This window comes from Lepus europaeus, chromosome 10 (assembly GCF_033115175.1).
Source record: "Lepus europaeus isolate LE1 chromosome 10, mLepTim1.pri, whole genome shotgun sequence".
Taxonomy (NCBI): domain Eukaryota; kingdom Metazoa; phylum Chordata; class Mammalia; order Lagomorpha; family Leporidae; genus Lepus; species Lepus europaeus.
In genome coordinates this window covers 65,749,577-65,766,438 of record NC_084836.1, presented here as the reverse complement: position 1 = coordinate 65,766,438, position 16,862 = coordinate 65,749,577, and the positions used below count along the sequence as shown (strand labels likewise).

Genomic DNA, 16,862 nt, shown 5'->3' with positions numbered 1-16,862 from the left:
TTAAAATGATTTAATTGTTTATTTGTTTGAAAAGTAGAGTTACAGAAAGAATAATAATAAGCAAGGAGAAGAAGAAGAAGAAAGAGAAAGAGAGAGAGAAAGATTTTCTGATCATCCATGTACTGGTTCACTCCCTAAATGTCCACAACAGCCACAACTGGGCTAGGCTGAAGCCAGGAGCCAGAACTCCATCCTGGACTCCCACATGGGTGACAGGGGGCCAAGCTGCATTGCATGTGGAGCCTTGGGATGCTAGGGTCACAAGTAGCAGCTTAACATGCTGTGCCACAGTGATGACCCCAATACTTAGAGGCATTTTGTAACTGGGATAGAAGCCCATTAAAAGATGTGGTTGTTGTTAGCTGATGTGGATTGTAAGTGTGTGTGTGTGTGTATAGGTGTGTGGTGGAGGAGAGGAGATGGACCTGTGGGCTTGGTGGTTGGAAGGGTAACACATTTCAATCTTTTGTGTTGGTTCATTTGTGTCCCACTAGTATCACTCCCCTCAAGGTAGTATTTATTCTGCCTTTTAAAATGAATGTTGAAATGTTTTATTCCATTGCTATTAACAAGGGATTTGCAAAAAAAAAAAAAAAATCAGAACTCTGGCGAGATGGCTGAATAAGGAAAAGATGTGCTGATTCTGACCACAGAGAGAAAACAGAAGGAAAAGGGGAGGAACTGCATGCCCAGAGGATGCTAGAGAGGAGTTGGCAGTGGAAACTCTAGAAAAAGAGGAGCAACATGGTGGAGCAGCAGAGACTTTACAGTCAATGCAGCAATGAGCAGGAAACCCGATGATTCCCTCTAACAGCAGCAGGCAGAGATGCCATCTTCTTGGAGCAAGGCACCTGGCAACCAGCAGGGAGTAAACACTAAGCAGAGGTTGCTGTGGCCCTTGTGTGAATGGAGGATTTTACCAGATGGATAAATCCTTGGTCACCACTGACTTTGAGTCTGCCCTGAGGATTGGGGGAGGTGGAGGGTCTCCACTTAGGCACCTGAAGCTCCCCACTTCCCATCGCTCTATCAAGGCACAGTGCCTCAGCTTGCTAAGGTGGAGCAATGACCAATCTTGATTGGTTAGGCAGCTGGCTCTGGGAATGCCACAGCTCTTTCCATGGATGAGGGAGGCTTGTGGGGCTGAGAGTGGATCCCCTCCTCCCTGTGGCTGGGGACACCTGCTCCCTGTGACTGCAATAGGTATGTGGTAGGGTGGGCTGGGTCTTTGGGCAGTCGCTGTGTCTGGTTTCAGAGGCTCAGGATTCCAGTGCTCACACTGAGGAGCACGCAGATCCTTCAGGCAGTCAGTGCCTGGGCACTGTGGGTTCACCCAGGGTGGTTGGTTCATAGAGGAAGTCTGACTCTTTGATTATGCCAGCAGGTGGGATCATATCCTGCCCTCTGCCAACTACAGAGAGATCTACCATGTCCAACTTGAGTGTCACCTGGGACTCTTATCCCACCCTCGAGCACTGGCCAGAGCTCTGGCCCCACCCAGCACATGCCTCTGGTTATTGATATTGAAGATTAAATCAAACTTAAATATTAGAAATGAAGAATTCAATATGTTAAATAGAAAGTACAGTAGAAAGCCTTAACACAGACTTGATGAAGCAGAAGAAAGAATATCTAAGCTAGAAAATTAGAAGACAAATACTTGGAAATATTTAAGTCAGACAAAAAAAAAAAAAAGAAAAAAAAAGAGAAAAATTAGAAAAACCAAAAATAGTGTTCAAGATTTATGGGATATTATCAAATGATGAAACATATGCATGTTAGGAGTTCCTGAAGGTGTGGAAAGAGAGAATGGATTAGAAGTCCTTTCAGTGAGATAATAGCAGAAAACTTCCCTAATTTGGAGAAAGATAGAGGTATCCAAGCACAGGAAGTACATAGAACTCCTAATATACATGATCAGGAAAGACCTTCACCATGACATATTACAGTCAAATTTTCAATGGTAAAACATAAGAAAAAGATCCTAAAATGTGGATGAGAGAAATGCCAGATTACCTTCAGAGGATCTCCAATCAGACTAACAGCTGATTTCTCTACAAACTAGGAGAGAATGGAGAGATATAATCCAAGTCCTAAAAGAAAAAAAAGTCAACCCACAGTACTGTACCCAGAAAAGCTCTTATTTATAAATGAAGATGAAATAAAGATCTTCCAAAACAAACAGAAACTGAAAAACTTTGTCATCATTTGTCAAGTCTTACAAATGATCCTTAAGGACGTGCTACACACAGAAACAGAGAAAGATAGTTAATCTGTTTTTTTTTGACAGGCAGAGTTAGACAGTGAGAAAGAGAGAGACAAAGAGAAAGATCTTTCTTTCCATTGTTTCACCCCCCAAATGGTTGCTACAGCTGGCGCACTGCGGCTGGCGCACTGCGATGATCTGCAGCCAGGAGCCAGGTGCTTCCTCCTGGTCTCCCATGCGGGTGCAGGGCCCAAGCCCCTGGGCCATCCTCCACTGCCTTCCCGGGCCACAGCAGAGAGCTGGACTGGAAGAGGAGCAACCGGGACAGAAACGGCACCCCAACCTGGACTAGAACCCAGGGTGCCAGAGCCTCAGGCGGAGGATTAGCCAAGTGAGCCGCGGCGCCGGCTGATAGTTAATCTTAAACAACAAAACAAAACAACAAAAACAATGCTGGAGGTATCACAATACCAAATTTTAAGACATACTATAGGGCTGGCGCCGTGGCTCAATAGGCTAATCCTCCGCCTTGCGGCGCCAGCACACCGGATTCTAGTCCCAGTCGGGGCGCCAGATTCTGTCCCAGTTGCCCCTCTTCCAGGCCAGCTCTCTGCTGTGGCCCGGGAGTGCAGTGAGGGTTGGCCCAAGAGCTTGGGCCCTGCACCCCATGGGAGACCAGGAGAAGCACCTGGCTCCTGGCTTTGGATCAGCGCGGTGCGCAGGCCGCAGCGCGCCGGCTGCAATGGCTATTGGAGGGTGAACCTCTGAGAGAAAATTACATGACATCATGAAGATCTAGGGAGATTCCAGGGAAGCCATGTTCTTGACTTCTAAGAAGTGATTAATCATCGATAACCCATGTATTTATACACTACCTATTACAGGACACCAGGTCTCAGAAATTGAGTTACAGGAAGGGCGGGTTAATCACTCATGCTATAGGAAGGAGGGCTGTGAAGAAGCTGCCTGAATTTGCAGCCCAGGGTTTTGGCGAAATACGTGGACAGCCTTTCTGCTTACCTTCTTTTGAAAGCCCGGCCAAATCGCTATGTTGAGAAGGGAAAGCACCTGCTCTCATAATGCTGGAGTGCCAGTGATGCCCATGAGTGACCAAAGGAAGGAAGAGCAATGGCAAGGCATGGGAACACACAGCAGGGGGCGATGGTGGGTGGGAACCAGGGGACCTTGTGTGACAAAGCTTCTACTGTGGGGGTTCTCACAGTGCACTCACCCCTTCAACTCGTGCTGCCGTTCCTTTCTTGGCCTCACCTGGGTGACAGTTGTCTCTGGCAGCCATGGTGGTTGGCCAAAGACACAGTGAATTCTGAGCTTCCACCCCTGCATCACGAGTTTCCCCTGAGTGTGCTGCACCAGAGATGGGGGCGTCCCTTTCAGATTCTGTCCCGGTTGCCCCTCTTCCAGTCCAGCTCTCTGCTATGGCCCGGAAGTGCAGTGGAGGATGGCCCAAGTACTTGGGCCCTGCACCTGCATGGGAGACCAGGAGAAGCACCTGGCTCCTGGCTTTGGATCAGCGCGATGCACTGGCTGCAGCGGCCATTGGAGGGTGAACCCATGGCAAAGGAAGACCTTTCTCTCTGTCTCTCTCTCTCATTGTCCACTCTGCCTGTCAAAAAAAAAAAAAAAAAGACATACTATAGCTCAGTTATAATAAAAACAGCATGGTATTAGCGCAAAGAGAGATGTGTAGACCAATGGAACAGAATAGAAACCCCAGAAATTAACCCATGCTACTAAAACAATCTAATATTTGACAAATGAGCTAAGACCAATGCTTGTAGAAAGGAGAACAGTCTCGTCAACAAATGATGTTGAAAAAATTGGATCTCTGCATGCAGAAGTTTGAAACAAGATTCCTACCTGATATTTTATAAAAAAATCAACTCAAAATGGATCAAGGTTCTAAATCTATGAATTCATACCATCAAATTACCAGAGGAAAACATCAGAGAAACTATGCAAGACATTGGTATAGGTAAAGACTTCTTGGAAAAGACCCCAGAAGTGTAGAAAATAAAAGCAAGTGTAGACAAATGGGATTACATCAAGTTAAGAAGCTTATACACTGCAAAGAAAACACTCAACAAAGTGAATAGACAACTGACTGAATGGGAGAAAATATTTTCAAACTATACAACTGATCAAGGATTAATACCCAGAATCTATAATGAGATCAAGAAACTGAACAACAGTTATAGACAGAGAGAGGAAGAGACAGAGAGATCTTCCATCCAGTGATTCACTCCCCAAATGGCGGCAATGGTTGGAGCTAGGCTGGTCTGACGCCAGGAGCCAAGAGCTTCTTCTGGGTCTCCCATGTAAGTGCAGGATCCATGTGCTTGGGCCATCTTCCCTGCTTTCTCAGGCCATCAGCAGGGAGTTGGATCAGAAGTGGAGCATCCAGGACTTGAACTGGTGCCCATATGGGATGCTGGCACTGCAGACAGAGGCTTAACCTACTATGCCACTGTGTCGGCCCCAACACACATTTATTTACATATAAATTTTATAGTTATATATTTCATGGTTTGGAACATAATTGATCATTTGCTCTGGTATATCCTTAGATTTTACAAAGTTATCTGGTAAGTACAGAATTAGGAAAAGGGAATTTAAATCTTTTTCTGATTAAAGTAATTGACATTCAGGAAGTTTATCTTATAATATGCCTTCATTTTATTAAGATATCTTATAGTTGCAAATGAAAGGCTGGATTCGCACTGATCTAAAAGTGTGCACTTCTTAAGTTATTGATGGATTTTCATTAAGCTAGCAGTAGGCTTTATCAAATAATCTTGAATTATTTCAAAAATATTTTAATATCAGACAAAATAGACTTTAATATAAAAACTATTAAAAGACAAAGAAGATCCTTATGCAATAATTCAGTGATCAATTCAACAAGAAGATGTGATTACCATAAATGTTCAGGCATCCAATACTAGGGCACCAAGTTTTATAAAACAAATGGTAGAAAATATTTGATAACTATGTATCCAACAAAAAATTCATATCCATAGTATCTAAGGAGCTCAAGAAACTCCACAACAAAACAAACAATCCAGTTAAGAAATCGACAAAGGACATGAACAGCCATTTTTCAAAGGATGAAGTTTAAAAGGCCAACAGATACATGAAAAAACAGCTCAGGATCACTAGCTATCAGGGAAATGCAGACAAAAACCACAATGAGGTATCACTTCACTTCAGTTGGAATGACCGTTTTTCAAAAATCAAAAAATAACAAATGCTGGTCAGATTGTAGAGAAAAATGTACCCTACTACACTGCTGGTGAGAATGCACATTGACACAACCTTTATAGAAAACAATATGGAAATTCCACAGAAAACTAAAAATAGATGTACCATGTAACCCAGCTATTCCACTCCTGGAAATATAGCCAAAGGAAATGAAATCAGCACATGAAAGAGATACCTCCACTCCTGTGTTTATAGCAACTCAATTCACAACAGTAAAGATATGAAATCAATCTAGATGTCCATCAACTGATGATTGGACAAAGAAAATCTAATATATGTATATATTATATATGTATATATTTTATGTATATGTATATATATGATGGAATATTACTTAGCCATAAAAAATGAAATACTGACATTTGCAACAAAATGGATACAACTGGAGGTAATTAAGCTAAGTGAAGCAAACCAGATCCAGAAAGACAAATATAAAATATTTTTCCTTATTTGTGGAAGTTAATAGATAAAGTATAAAAATCATTTCAATGAAAATTTAGGTGATTTACAGAAACATTCTATGTCCAAAACACATAGCATTCACTAATAAAATGCGAAGGGCTCTCAAGTATATTAGATTTTTCTAACACTGAAATTTTTCTAACATTGAAATGTTGTATAAAAGCAATAGTCAAAAAGGTTAAAAGAGATTACACATAAAACACTGGACGTTGAGAGGGGATAGTGGGAAAGACATAAGATTTTATAGGAGAAATCCCAGAACAAGAATAGGGAACATCTGGCTTAGTAGTAATTCACATATAAGGTCAAAATAAAAAAAAAAATTAAGGTTATTTTTTGACTGTCAGATTAAAAAGAAACAACATAATTCAAAGTTTTATTTAAAAAAAGTTATTTATTTGAAAGGCAGAATTGCGGAGATAGAGGGAGAGACAAAGAAGGAGCAATCTCTATCTGCTGGTTTGTTCCCCAAATGGTCTCAACGGCCAGGAGTGGGCCAGGCTGAAGCCAGGAACCTGGAACTGCATTAGCTCCCAGATAGGAGGCAGGGGCCTAAATACATGGGTCATCCTTTGCTGTTTTACTTTAGTAGGGTGCCAGCTAGGAAGTGGAGCAGCCAGGACTCAAACCGCTTCTCCAGTGTGGGATGCTGGTGTTGTAAATGATGGCTTAACCCACTGTGCCACAATGTTGGCCCAGGCAAGAAAACTTTTTTTTTTTTTTAACATGAACATCAGCAAAATAGAAAGCATTTGATTGCTGCTGAAAGCAGATCTTGGTAGACGTGATGGACATTGCAGAGATGAGAAGGGTACGGAGCAAGCCCCTATTTATCTTTTTAAATTTTGGAAGGATGTTGGAAGACAAAACAGAAGGACTCATGGAAGCTGCAGAAAGCAGAATATTGGGGAGAAGCTCTGACGATCAGGTTGGGGGAGGGGAAAAGTTTCAAAGAATCAAACAGGCTTAAAATAAACAAAACTTTTTAACAAGGAGTCTGTCCAAAATAACTTTGTGATTGTCCCGCGAGTATTGAACAGGCGCGGATCACACTATCTGCTCTCGTACAGCCCTCATGGGATGGCTGTAAAGTTAGTTCTTGTTAGGAAATTTAATTAATCTATTTTCAGCCCTCTCTCAGAGGGATTTCCTCTTTCAAGTTCTGAAAAACTTTATGCTGCAACCCTCTGACACAGATCCGCGGGATGAGAAAAACACACTAATGCGGACTCCAGCAGCCGATATTTTTGGAGGTCCTCGGGGATCAGGGACTCTCGTTGCTCGTCTTAAATTTCCATTTTGTTCCCATCTTCACTCAGAGGTCTGTGAAACACGTCAGCATGGGGACGGAAAATTTTCATGGAGTTTGATCTCCCAGATTTGTTGGCACTTACTCAATTTGGGTACTGAGGTAGTCACCCTTCTGCAAGACAGCTGAAGAATTGTCCATCACTTTCACTCTTTGTCCAGGAAGACAGACACAGCAGTTCTTCGGACAAAATCATATCAAAGGAAGAGCAAACATTGACACCAGGTAATGCAAGATCAGAGTGCTGGGCCTTGCCCTTGAGAGCATGGTCGCGCCCTGCCGGTGAGAGTTGTTATTTTACTGGGGATTATTTGAGATAATTTTGACTTTGTCATTGATAATTTTTATTTGTCAAATACATCTTGATTTCTAGGATGAAATAGAAAAGATTTGGAGCCGGTGCCGCGGGTCACTAGGCTAATCCTCCACCTTGCGGTGCCGGCACACCGGGTTCTAGTCCCGGTAGGGGCACTGGATCCTGTCCCGGTTGCTCCTCTTCCAGGCCAGCTCTCTGCTGTGGCCAGGGAGTGCAGTGGAGGATGGCCCAAGTCCTTGGGCCCTGCACCCCATGGGAGACCAGGATAGGCACCTGGCTCCTGCCATCGGATCAGCGCAGTGTGCCGGCCGCAGCGCGCCAACCGCGGCGGCCATTGGAGGGTGAACCAATGGCAAAGGAAGACCTTTCTCTCTGTCTCTCTCTCTCACTATCCACTCTGCCTGTAAAAAAAAAAATTAAAAAAAAAGAAAAGAAAAGAAAAGATTTGGACTCTACAGTTTCATGTAAAAAAGTTCCTAAGACAGAAAAGAGATATCAATTCAGGTAAGAATAACCATAAAACAATAATACCTATTGTTATCCTATAATGAGATATCCAAGAACATTGTCTAGATATTAAAAATATGGTTTTTCTTGAGTTTAATAGTGTATCCTGCCAAAGTTAAAAATGACCAAGATGAGAACAAACTTGGATAATTCACAATCCATTGCTTGAAGGAAAATCGTGGCTAAACTGGGCTGAGAACGTGATCATTGATATAAGAATATAGTCCTCATGGTGTTTATTAGCTCATCTTCCTTATTTCACTGCTTGGAAAAAATCTCATTGTCATAAAATCCTCCTCTGATCTCCATTTCAATTATTTCATACCGACTACTCACTATTTATAATTCTGTATTCATGGAGATAAAGATTTGTATAGTCTTTTTCTTCTGCAGTTTTACGTGAAAGCGGTAAGCAGCACTGTTCAATTGTACTCAAGTAATGAGGATAGATTAATCAGCTTTTTCTCACAGGTCCATTCACCACATATCCTGAATCAAAAATCGTGATGCTGGGTGGTTGTTTGGTATTGCACTCTTGGTACCACATCTTGTATCAGAGTGCCTGGGTTCAGATCCCAACTCCATCCACAGTTCTGCTAAGGTATACCCTGGGGGCAGCCTGTAAGTGGGAGACCCTCCTCAAGTTCCTGGCTTCTGTCTTTGCCCTGGCCCAGCCCTAGCTACTGCAGGCATTTGGGGAGTGAACTAGCAGATGGGAGATCTGTCTCTCTGACTTTCGAATAAATAACATATGTAGTAAGTAAAGACATTAAAAAAAATGACACAATGTGGCCAGAATACATAAGGGTACTTCAAAAGGTGCAGAAAATGGAAATAAAAATATGTTTATATTGGTGTAGATAATTTTGAAATTTATGTGTAGCTTCTTCATATTCACATTTTCCATGAATTTTTGAGGATATTGTGGGCCCATTGAGTCAGGCTTGCTCTCAAAAGCTTGTCTATGATCTGCATGCTGTGCTCATAGAAAGCTCAAAGTGTTAGCATTTCCAGCTAGTACCTTGAAAATGTGTTCTTTAAAAAGCTAGACGTGAGTGTATTTACTTGTACTTGTCATTTAGTAATGAACTCGAGGCAGCTTTATATCACACTAAACATTTTATTTTATATCCTGTACTATCTCATAAGTTAAAATTACATTCAATTCTTTTGGCCTTCATATTCTGTCTGAAACATAACACTTGCCACAGACAGACCCTTAAAATGTTGAATGGACACATTAATGCACAATTAGACAGTTGGAAATAGATTGTCTTTGAAAAATTAATAGGTTGCTTTTATATAGACTCAAAAAAGTAACATAAGATTTGGTACAAGAACTTAAGATTTTTCCTTCTCTTTCCTGCCTCCTCCTCCTCCTTTTATTTTATTTCAAAGTATGTTCAAAAAACAAGGCCTATAAGCTTGTGAATTTTTAAAAAAGATTTATTTATTTATTTGAGAAGCAGAGTTATGGACAGAGAGAAGGAGAGACAGAGAAAGAGGTCTTTTATCTGCTGGTTCACTCCCCAGATGGCCTCAATGACTGGAGATGGGCCGATTCAGAGCCAGGAGCATCTTCTGGGTCTCCCACGTGAGTGCAGGGGCCTAAGCACTTGGACCATCTTCCACTGCTTTTCCAGACCATTATAGCAGAGAGCTGGATAGGAAGTGGAGCAGCCAGGACTTGAACCAGCGCCCATATGTTATGGGATGCTGGCACCACAGGCAGATCAACCTATTAAGCCACAGCACTGGTCACCAGCTTGTGGCTTTTAAAAATAGCTTTATTCAGATATCATTAACACAAAAACTTGTACATATAAAGGTGTAGAGCTTAATGTTTTAAGATTTATTTGCCTTATAAAATCAGGCTAACCAATTCCAAACTTGTGATTTATTGCAGAAGAAAGAAATGCATGTGAAATGGTTGATTGCATTTTAAAAGATATATAAGTAAAATAACATTTTGGTAATTTAATTTTAGTTGTTGGAGTCTGGTAGAAAATTTATGTTACCTTGTAGTGTACATTTAGTTTCCTTTTCCTTTATTTTTTATTAAGATAGTAAAATAAAATGTAATTAAAGAGAAAACTGTGTGTTAAGTAGTAAGTTAAAATTTTAGGCAGTATCTTTTTCTAAATATTAGGAACTTCTCAGACTTTAATATTTGAAATTGCCATCTTAATAAAAAATAATATCTTGCAAGCCATCTATTATGACAAGGAGAGAAATATAAAAAAGGATCAAGTTACATTGCATTGAAGTTAATGCTAGTGTTGAACACAATATAGTTTGCCTTGAGTTCAGATTCCATGTTAACCAGTTATGTTCCCCTAGGCAAGTCAAACCATCTCTCATCTTGAGTTTGCTTGTGTGTAATCTCAAGAAAATGGATAATGGCTAATAGATAATAGATGAGAAAGCATATCAGTTCTGAAGTCTTCTTTGATGTGAAGTATTGTTTACGATAGAGTAAATTCATTTGTTGACTTTCTCTCATACCTTGAAGCAGAATTTGCCATGGGCGACAAGGGAGGAGACAACCACTCGGAAGTGACTGACTTCATCCTTGTGGGCATCAGGGTCCGTCCAGAGTTCCACGTTCTCCTCTTCTTACTTTTCCTGGTTATTTATGGGATGGTCCTTCTGGGGAACCTTAGCATGATTGGAATCATTGTGACTGATCCTCGGCTGAACACACCAATGTATTTCTTCCTAGGCAACCTCTCCGTCATTGACCTCTCCTATTGCACGGTAATTGTACCCAAAGCCATGGCCAACATCCTCTCTCAGAAAAAGACCATATCCTTTGCAGGTTGCGTGGCTCAGCTGTTCCTCTACGCACTTTTCATGGTCACAGAAGCCTTTGTCCTGGCAGCCATGGCCTATGACCGCTTCATTGCCATCTGCAACCCACTTCTTTACAGCGTGCGGATGTCACGGAGTGTCTGTGTCCAGTTAGTGGCTGGTTCCTATCTCTGTGGTTGGGTCAGTTCCATCCTTCAGATCAGTGTAACGTTCTCCATGTCCTTCTGCGCCTCCCGAGTCATCGATCACTTCTACTGCGATTCAAATCCGATTGAAAAGATCTCCTGTTCTAACATCTTTATCAACAAGCTGGTGTCGTTTAGTTTGGCGGTCCTCATTATTCTGCCCACGATCGTTGTCATTGTAGTATCTTACATGTACATCGTGTCTACGGTTTTAAAGATTCCCTCCCAGGAAGGGAGGAAGAAAGCTTTCTCCACTTGCAGCTCCCACCTGGGAGTTGTCAGTTTGCTTTATGGGACTGTCTCCTTTGTGTACCTCACACCTCCAAACAACCCAGAACTTCGCAAAGTAGCCTCAGTATGTTACATTTTGTTCACGCCTATGCTGAACCCTTTAATCTACTCTCTAAGAAATAAGGATGTTAAAGATGCTGTGAGAAGAATCCTATGGAAGAAAAAAATGTTAGTCTAAATGAACTTCCATTTGCTTTACTGGTTTTTCCTTCAATTGACTTTGTTTGCTTGATCTTCTAGATCTAGGGATTTCAGGTTCAACCTTATTTAAAATAAGAAAGAAAGGTCACACCACCTCTCAACTCTTCTGTTCCACAACATGGATTTTTTTTTCATTTTATGTTAATAATAATTGTAGATATCTATGGGGTGCAGTATTAATTATTTCCTGTATAGAACATTCCAGATAAATTACTTTTTTTCACACAAGGCAAATCTGAAAGTTCTGGGCATTCATGAAAGTACTCTGCATTTTTGCAGATACGTTTCTCACTGTGTAGGTAATATTATGTTAAAGGAATGGAGAAGTATGATATTGTACTGTTTCTTTTATATGTATGCCTAAGCAGAATTCACCTAGAGAAAACACTTCATATTGTGATTGACTTGAAAACTGTGTCACAACTAGTCTCCATGAAGATAAGACCTGGTACAAATGCTAGTTTTGTGTTTTGCTTTTGACAGCATGTCTGAGACATGAGACCATGTGTGCATGTTGAAGACGAATGAAAAAGAGAACTAACCAGAGCACCCTTTGTTGAATTAAAGAGACCAAAGAGGAATTGTGGGAAAATTGCTTTCATTGGGTATAAATCAAAATATTTTGTTTGATGTTATCTGAGTGGCATGATTGGCCCTGCTTTGCTCTAATATAGTGAAAAATCTTATAATGTTTATGATATTTCTCAGCTCATGCCCTTTATGTGTTTTTTGGGTAGTAAAAAATTATTGGCTATGAATATGCAATAAGTAAAAGTGTTTTATATTGAAATGAATTCTGCTTGAAAATGGCTGTTAATATAATCTATATGAATAGTTGGATGATATATGTGTGTATGTATGTGTACATGTGTAGTTTGATTATAGGGTAATTAAAAATGTGACGAGTCCCAAACATCAAACATCAGTTGAGAAAAAGGCAGTTACGAGAGCATCCTACAGTTTGATAGGTGTCAAGGGAGGCCAAGTTCCAGAGGAATTCATGCCAGACTTGCTGTTTTGCAAATAATGTAAATAATACTTGAAATGACAATGGCCATGCCTCAGTCTAGATAATATCATCGTAGACATAAACTGAATCCAAGCAAAATTACAATGGCCAATTTTGTCCACATACTTATCATTGTAAAAACCTAAAATATGGATCTTTCCTTGGTCTTTTTCTGCTTTTATTTAGGTAACAAAGTCTCCTTTGATGAATGCAAAATGGCATCTTTGTAGGCTGATATTTATCAGAGAAAGGGATTTGAAGTATAAGTATTCTTATCTAAAAGGTAGAGAAAGAAGGTAGGAGACTTAGTACATAAAGGTGAAATTGATTCTCTCCTGCTGAGATCTGCCAGTCTACAACTTTAGGGGCAAACAGCAACCCAAATCACTTGACACACTGATCTTTAGAATGGATTAATAGTCTGGAAGGTGTGTTTTTTGTTTATGTTTAGTTTTTTTTTAGGTTTATGTTTTTGTTGTTCCAATTATGTGCCTTAGATTGCTGCTCTTTGAAATATCTCCAAGTGTGAGTTGGAAAAAGGCAATGAAATATTGGATAAGAATACACCCTAGATCCTTTTGCTTTCATTTTAAATATGTAGATTGTGTTTCCTGATTTCTAGTTCTAACAGACTGCAGTATTCCAGAACATAACCTCACAAACAGCATTGCTTAAAGGGCTGTGAATGCCTAGGGAATGTGGAAAAGATGAAAACTCAAGACAGGATGCTTTCAGAAATGTGAATTTTTCAGCTGTCATTTCTTTTGTCTCCTCCTTTCATCACATTTTCTTTGATAAGATTTTTTTTGAGGGGTGGTTCATAAATCATGTGTGAAAAGTATTGCTTAATTTAAGAATTTATTGTGTCATCAATATTCCATCAGAGCCAATCATGGTCATACAAAAGTTTTGCTGGCTCTTGTTGACAAAGTATTTTCTTTTGCAACGATGCATGGGTTACTTTGGAAAGTAACATCCGGTGTCAGGTACCTTATAAGTTAGTGTTCAGAGGTGACTACCAAACTGTACAAAAATCCACATGGAGAAAGATTTCTATGGTGCTGTAACCATGAGAGGCTGAGAATTGCACCAGGCATCTCAAACACCCTTAACCCATTTGTTCTGTGTTGCTTTATCTTCTCTGTTGACAAACTTTTGTACATGTACGTGTATGTATTGTATTGTAATAGAATTTCTTGCATGCATCTTTAAATTTTATGTATTATTGATGCTTAAATATTTAGTGTGTTGATGCAATATTTTAGTTACAACATTTATAATATTTTCTGTTACTAAGATTCAAAACTTCTCTGAATTAGAATGATGCAAATGATGATTACATACTGATTCAAACATCATAAATGTAAATTCAAATTACTAAATTAAACACTGTAGACTAGCTCTCAGAACTTGCTCCTTTGCATTTTCTTATGATGGTTTCAACTCATTTTGGGGATGTAAATTGTTGTGGTGACTGGAGTAGTTGAATTGATAAGGTATTGTAAAAATGGTGTAATGTTGAGTACTATTGGACAATGCTACTCTTAATTTTTAAAAAAACATTCATTTTATTTTATTTGAAAGGTAGAGTTACAGAAAGACAAAGAGGAAAAGAAAGAGTGAGAGAATCTTTCATCTGTTGGTTCACTCTTGAAATGGTTGAAACCACTAGAGCTGGGCCGGTTTGAAACCAAGAGCCAGGAGCTTCTTCCAGGTCTCCCAGGCGGGTGCAGGTGCCCAAGGACTTGGGCCATCTTCTACTGCTTTCTTAGGCCATAGCAGAGAGCTGGATTGGAAGTGGAGCAGCTGGGACTGGAACCGGTACCCATATGGGATGCTGGTGCTGTAGGCTGTGGCTTAACCCATTACGCCACAATGCCGGCCCCTACTCTTAATTCTTGCAAATTGAGAATAGGTTGTCATTTTGCTTAGTCTCATGGTACCCTTTACCATGAGTGCTTCTAGGCCAGTGTTCTTATAATCTCAGCAAAGACACAGCTCTTGATATCTGGGGAGAAAGGAAAAAAGAGAGAAGAGATGGGATGCAAGAAAAGCAGGGTATTCAGAAACTGAAAGCACACACAAAAACATTTCAAAGCCATGTTTAGTTATCTCAGTTGTGTAAAAAAGCAACAGCAAAAATAAAAATTTAAAGAAAGACTGCTTTCCATTTTCCTTACTTTTATAGAATATGGCTTCTAGATTTTCAAAATAGTTTCTTTTGTTCTTGTCAACATCTTTAAAGTATCCATGTAGTCACAGCTTTTGGTCCTTCAATGATTGACATCAGTTTCTTTCACTGAATCTCTTGGAGTTAGTGGCAACTTTTATAAATTAAATTTGCATGGCTTAAGCAAAAGATGACTATTTTTATCTACAGATTTCCTTTTGTTCTGGTTGCACAAGCACAGTGATCAGCCTGGAGAAGACAAGCTCCCCCTTAACCTTCCGGGGAGCCAGAGATGGAAAACAGAACCAGTTTCCAACAGGATCATCTTGAAAGCTTTCACTTCAGGAAATTTCAGGCTCTTTGTCCCTCTGTCGGGAATTCAAATGCCAGTGAAGAAGACCCTTATGTCTCAGTTTTGAGTATGTATGCACTCATTTTCTAAAAGCTGAATTTATTTATTTGAAAGGCAGAGAGACAGAAATAGCGAGACGGATATAGAGAGAGCTCTCGTAGGCCTGCTGACTACCCAAATGCCTACAATGGTAAATATATATATTTAAATCAGATGTGAGAAATAGTGTGCTGGAGAGTCTGGGAAATACAGAATTTTTTCCTTATTAAAAACAAAAATAAGGCAGGGTGACTGGTTTTTTGGCACAGTGGGTTAAGCCATGAGTCCTGGCTGCTCCACTTCCAATCCAGCCCCCTGCTAGTGTATCCAGGAAGGCAGTGAAAGATGGTCCAAATGCTTGGGTCCCTGCACCCATGTGGGACACTTGGATGAAGCTCCTGGCTCCTGGGCTCAGCCTTGCCCCTCCCTAGCTGTTGTGGCTAGGAGTGAACCAGAGGATGGGAGATTCTCTCTCTCTCTCTTTCTATCTCTCTCTCTGTGACTCTGCCTTTCTAATAAATTTTAAAAATAAATACAAATTTTAAAAGGGTAGGATTAAAGAAAAAGAATTGCTTCTCATTTGCTTCTCAATTCCTTTTTTCCTTTTTGGACCACATGAGAACAAAGGATCCAGAGAGGAGACAGAGGCAGGCAGAAATGCAAATCATTCTTTCTGGTGTTGCCAAAGAGAAACTAAGTGGTTCTGTTGTTTGACATTAGGTGAAAAGGAGAACATTCTTCAGGTAAGTTCTTATCTTCATAATAGCTTCTCATGCACTGAGAATCTATTTTTATTCTAGCTAATATCACACCTGTTTTAGTAATACCACTAGTCTCATTAAGTGACAAAATTATGATAAACCAAGGTGAGTCTCAAAGCCTTATATATTTACTGGCCAGATTATGATAAATGCAAAGAAATAACCAACTTCATCTTAGTTTTTGGTGGGGGCAATGTTCTTTGCTATTCCTCTTTCTAATCTGTGTCCCTCTTCATACGATAGATTGGTAAGAAGCTCCATGAAATTCCATTTGGCCTTTATTGCTTTATCAGTCCCATCGTGTACATGATGGGTCAAATGTGCATGTTCACCAATTTCTACCGTGATACATGTCCTTAGATTGGGTAGCAACCACTATTGATTTTGAGGTTTCATGGTTCCTAATAGGAAGTGAACACAAACGCCACTCTCTGTCTCACCCTCTCTAATCCTGCATTCTTGTGGTCATTCTGGGAGACACTCTGGGTCCTTGGGTTTTACTCACCATTCTGAGACAGGATCTAAGTATCCCTGAAAGTCCACAACATGCTTGGGCTTTTCAATTTTCTTCAGTGAACCAGCAGATGGAAGACCTTTCTGTCTCCCTCTCTCTGTCTGTAATTCTACCTCTCAAATAAATAGATAAAATCTTTTTTATAAAGATTTATTTTATTTATTTGAAAGACAGAGTTGCACATAGAGGTAGAGCGAGAGCGAGAGCGAGAGAGAGAGAGAGAGAGTGGTCTTCCATCTGCTGGTTCACTCCCCAGATGGCCACAACAGCCAAAGCTGTGCCTATTTAAAAGATTTATTTATCTATTTGAAAGTCAGAGAGTTACACAGAGAGAGAGGTTGATGCAGAGAGAAAGAGAGGCTTTCCATCCGCTGGTTCACTCCCCAACTGGCCGCAATGGCTGGAGCTGAGCTGATCCAAAGCCAGGAGCAAGGAACTTCTTCCAGGTCC

General features: G+C 40.4%; 1 protein-coding gene across 1 annotated transcript; it reads left to right on the top strand.

The window, feature by feature from the left end:
- Positions 1-10,602: 10,602 nt before the first annotated feature.
- Positions 10,603-11,544, top strand: LOC133767712 (olfactory receptor 9K2-like). Its single transcript, XM_062202148.1, has one exon. It carries the CDS (start codon positions 10,603-10,605, stop codon positions 11,542-11,544), a length of 942 nt encoding a protein of 313 aa, XP_062058132.1.
- Positions 11,545-16,862: the final 5,318 nt, after the last annotated feature.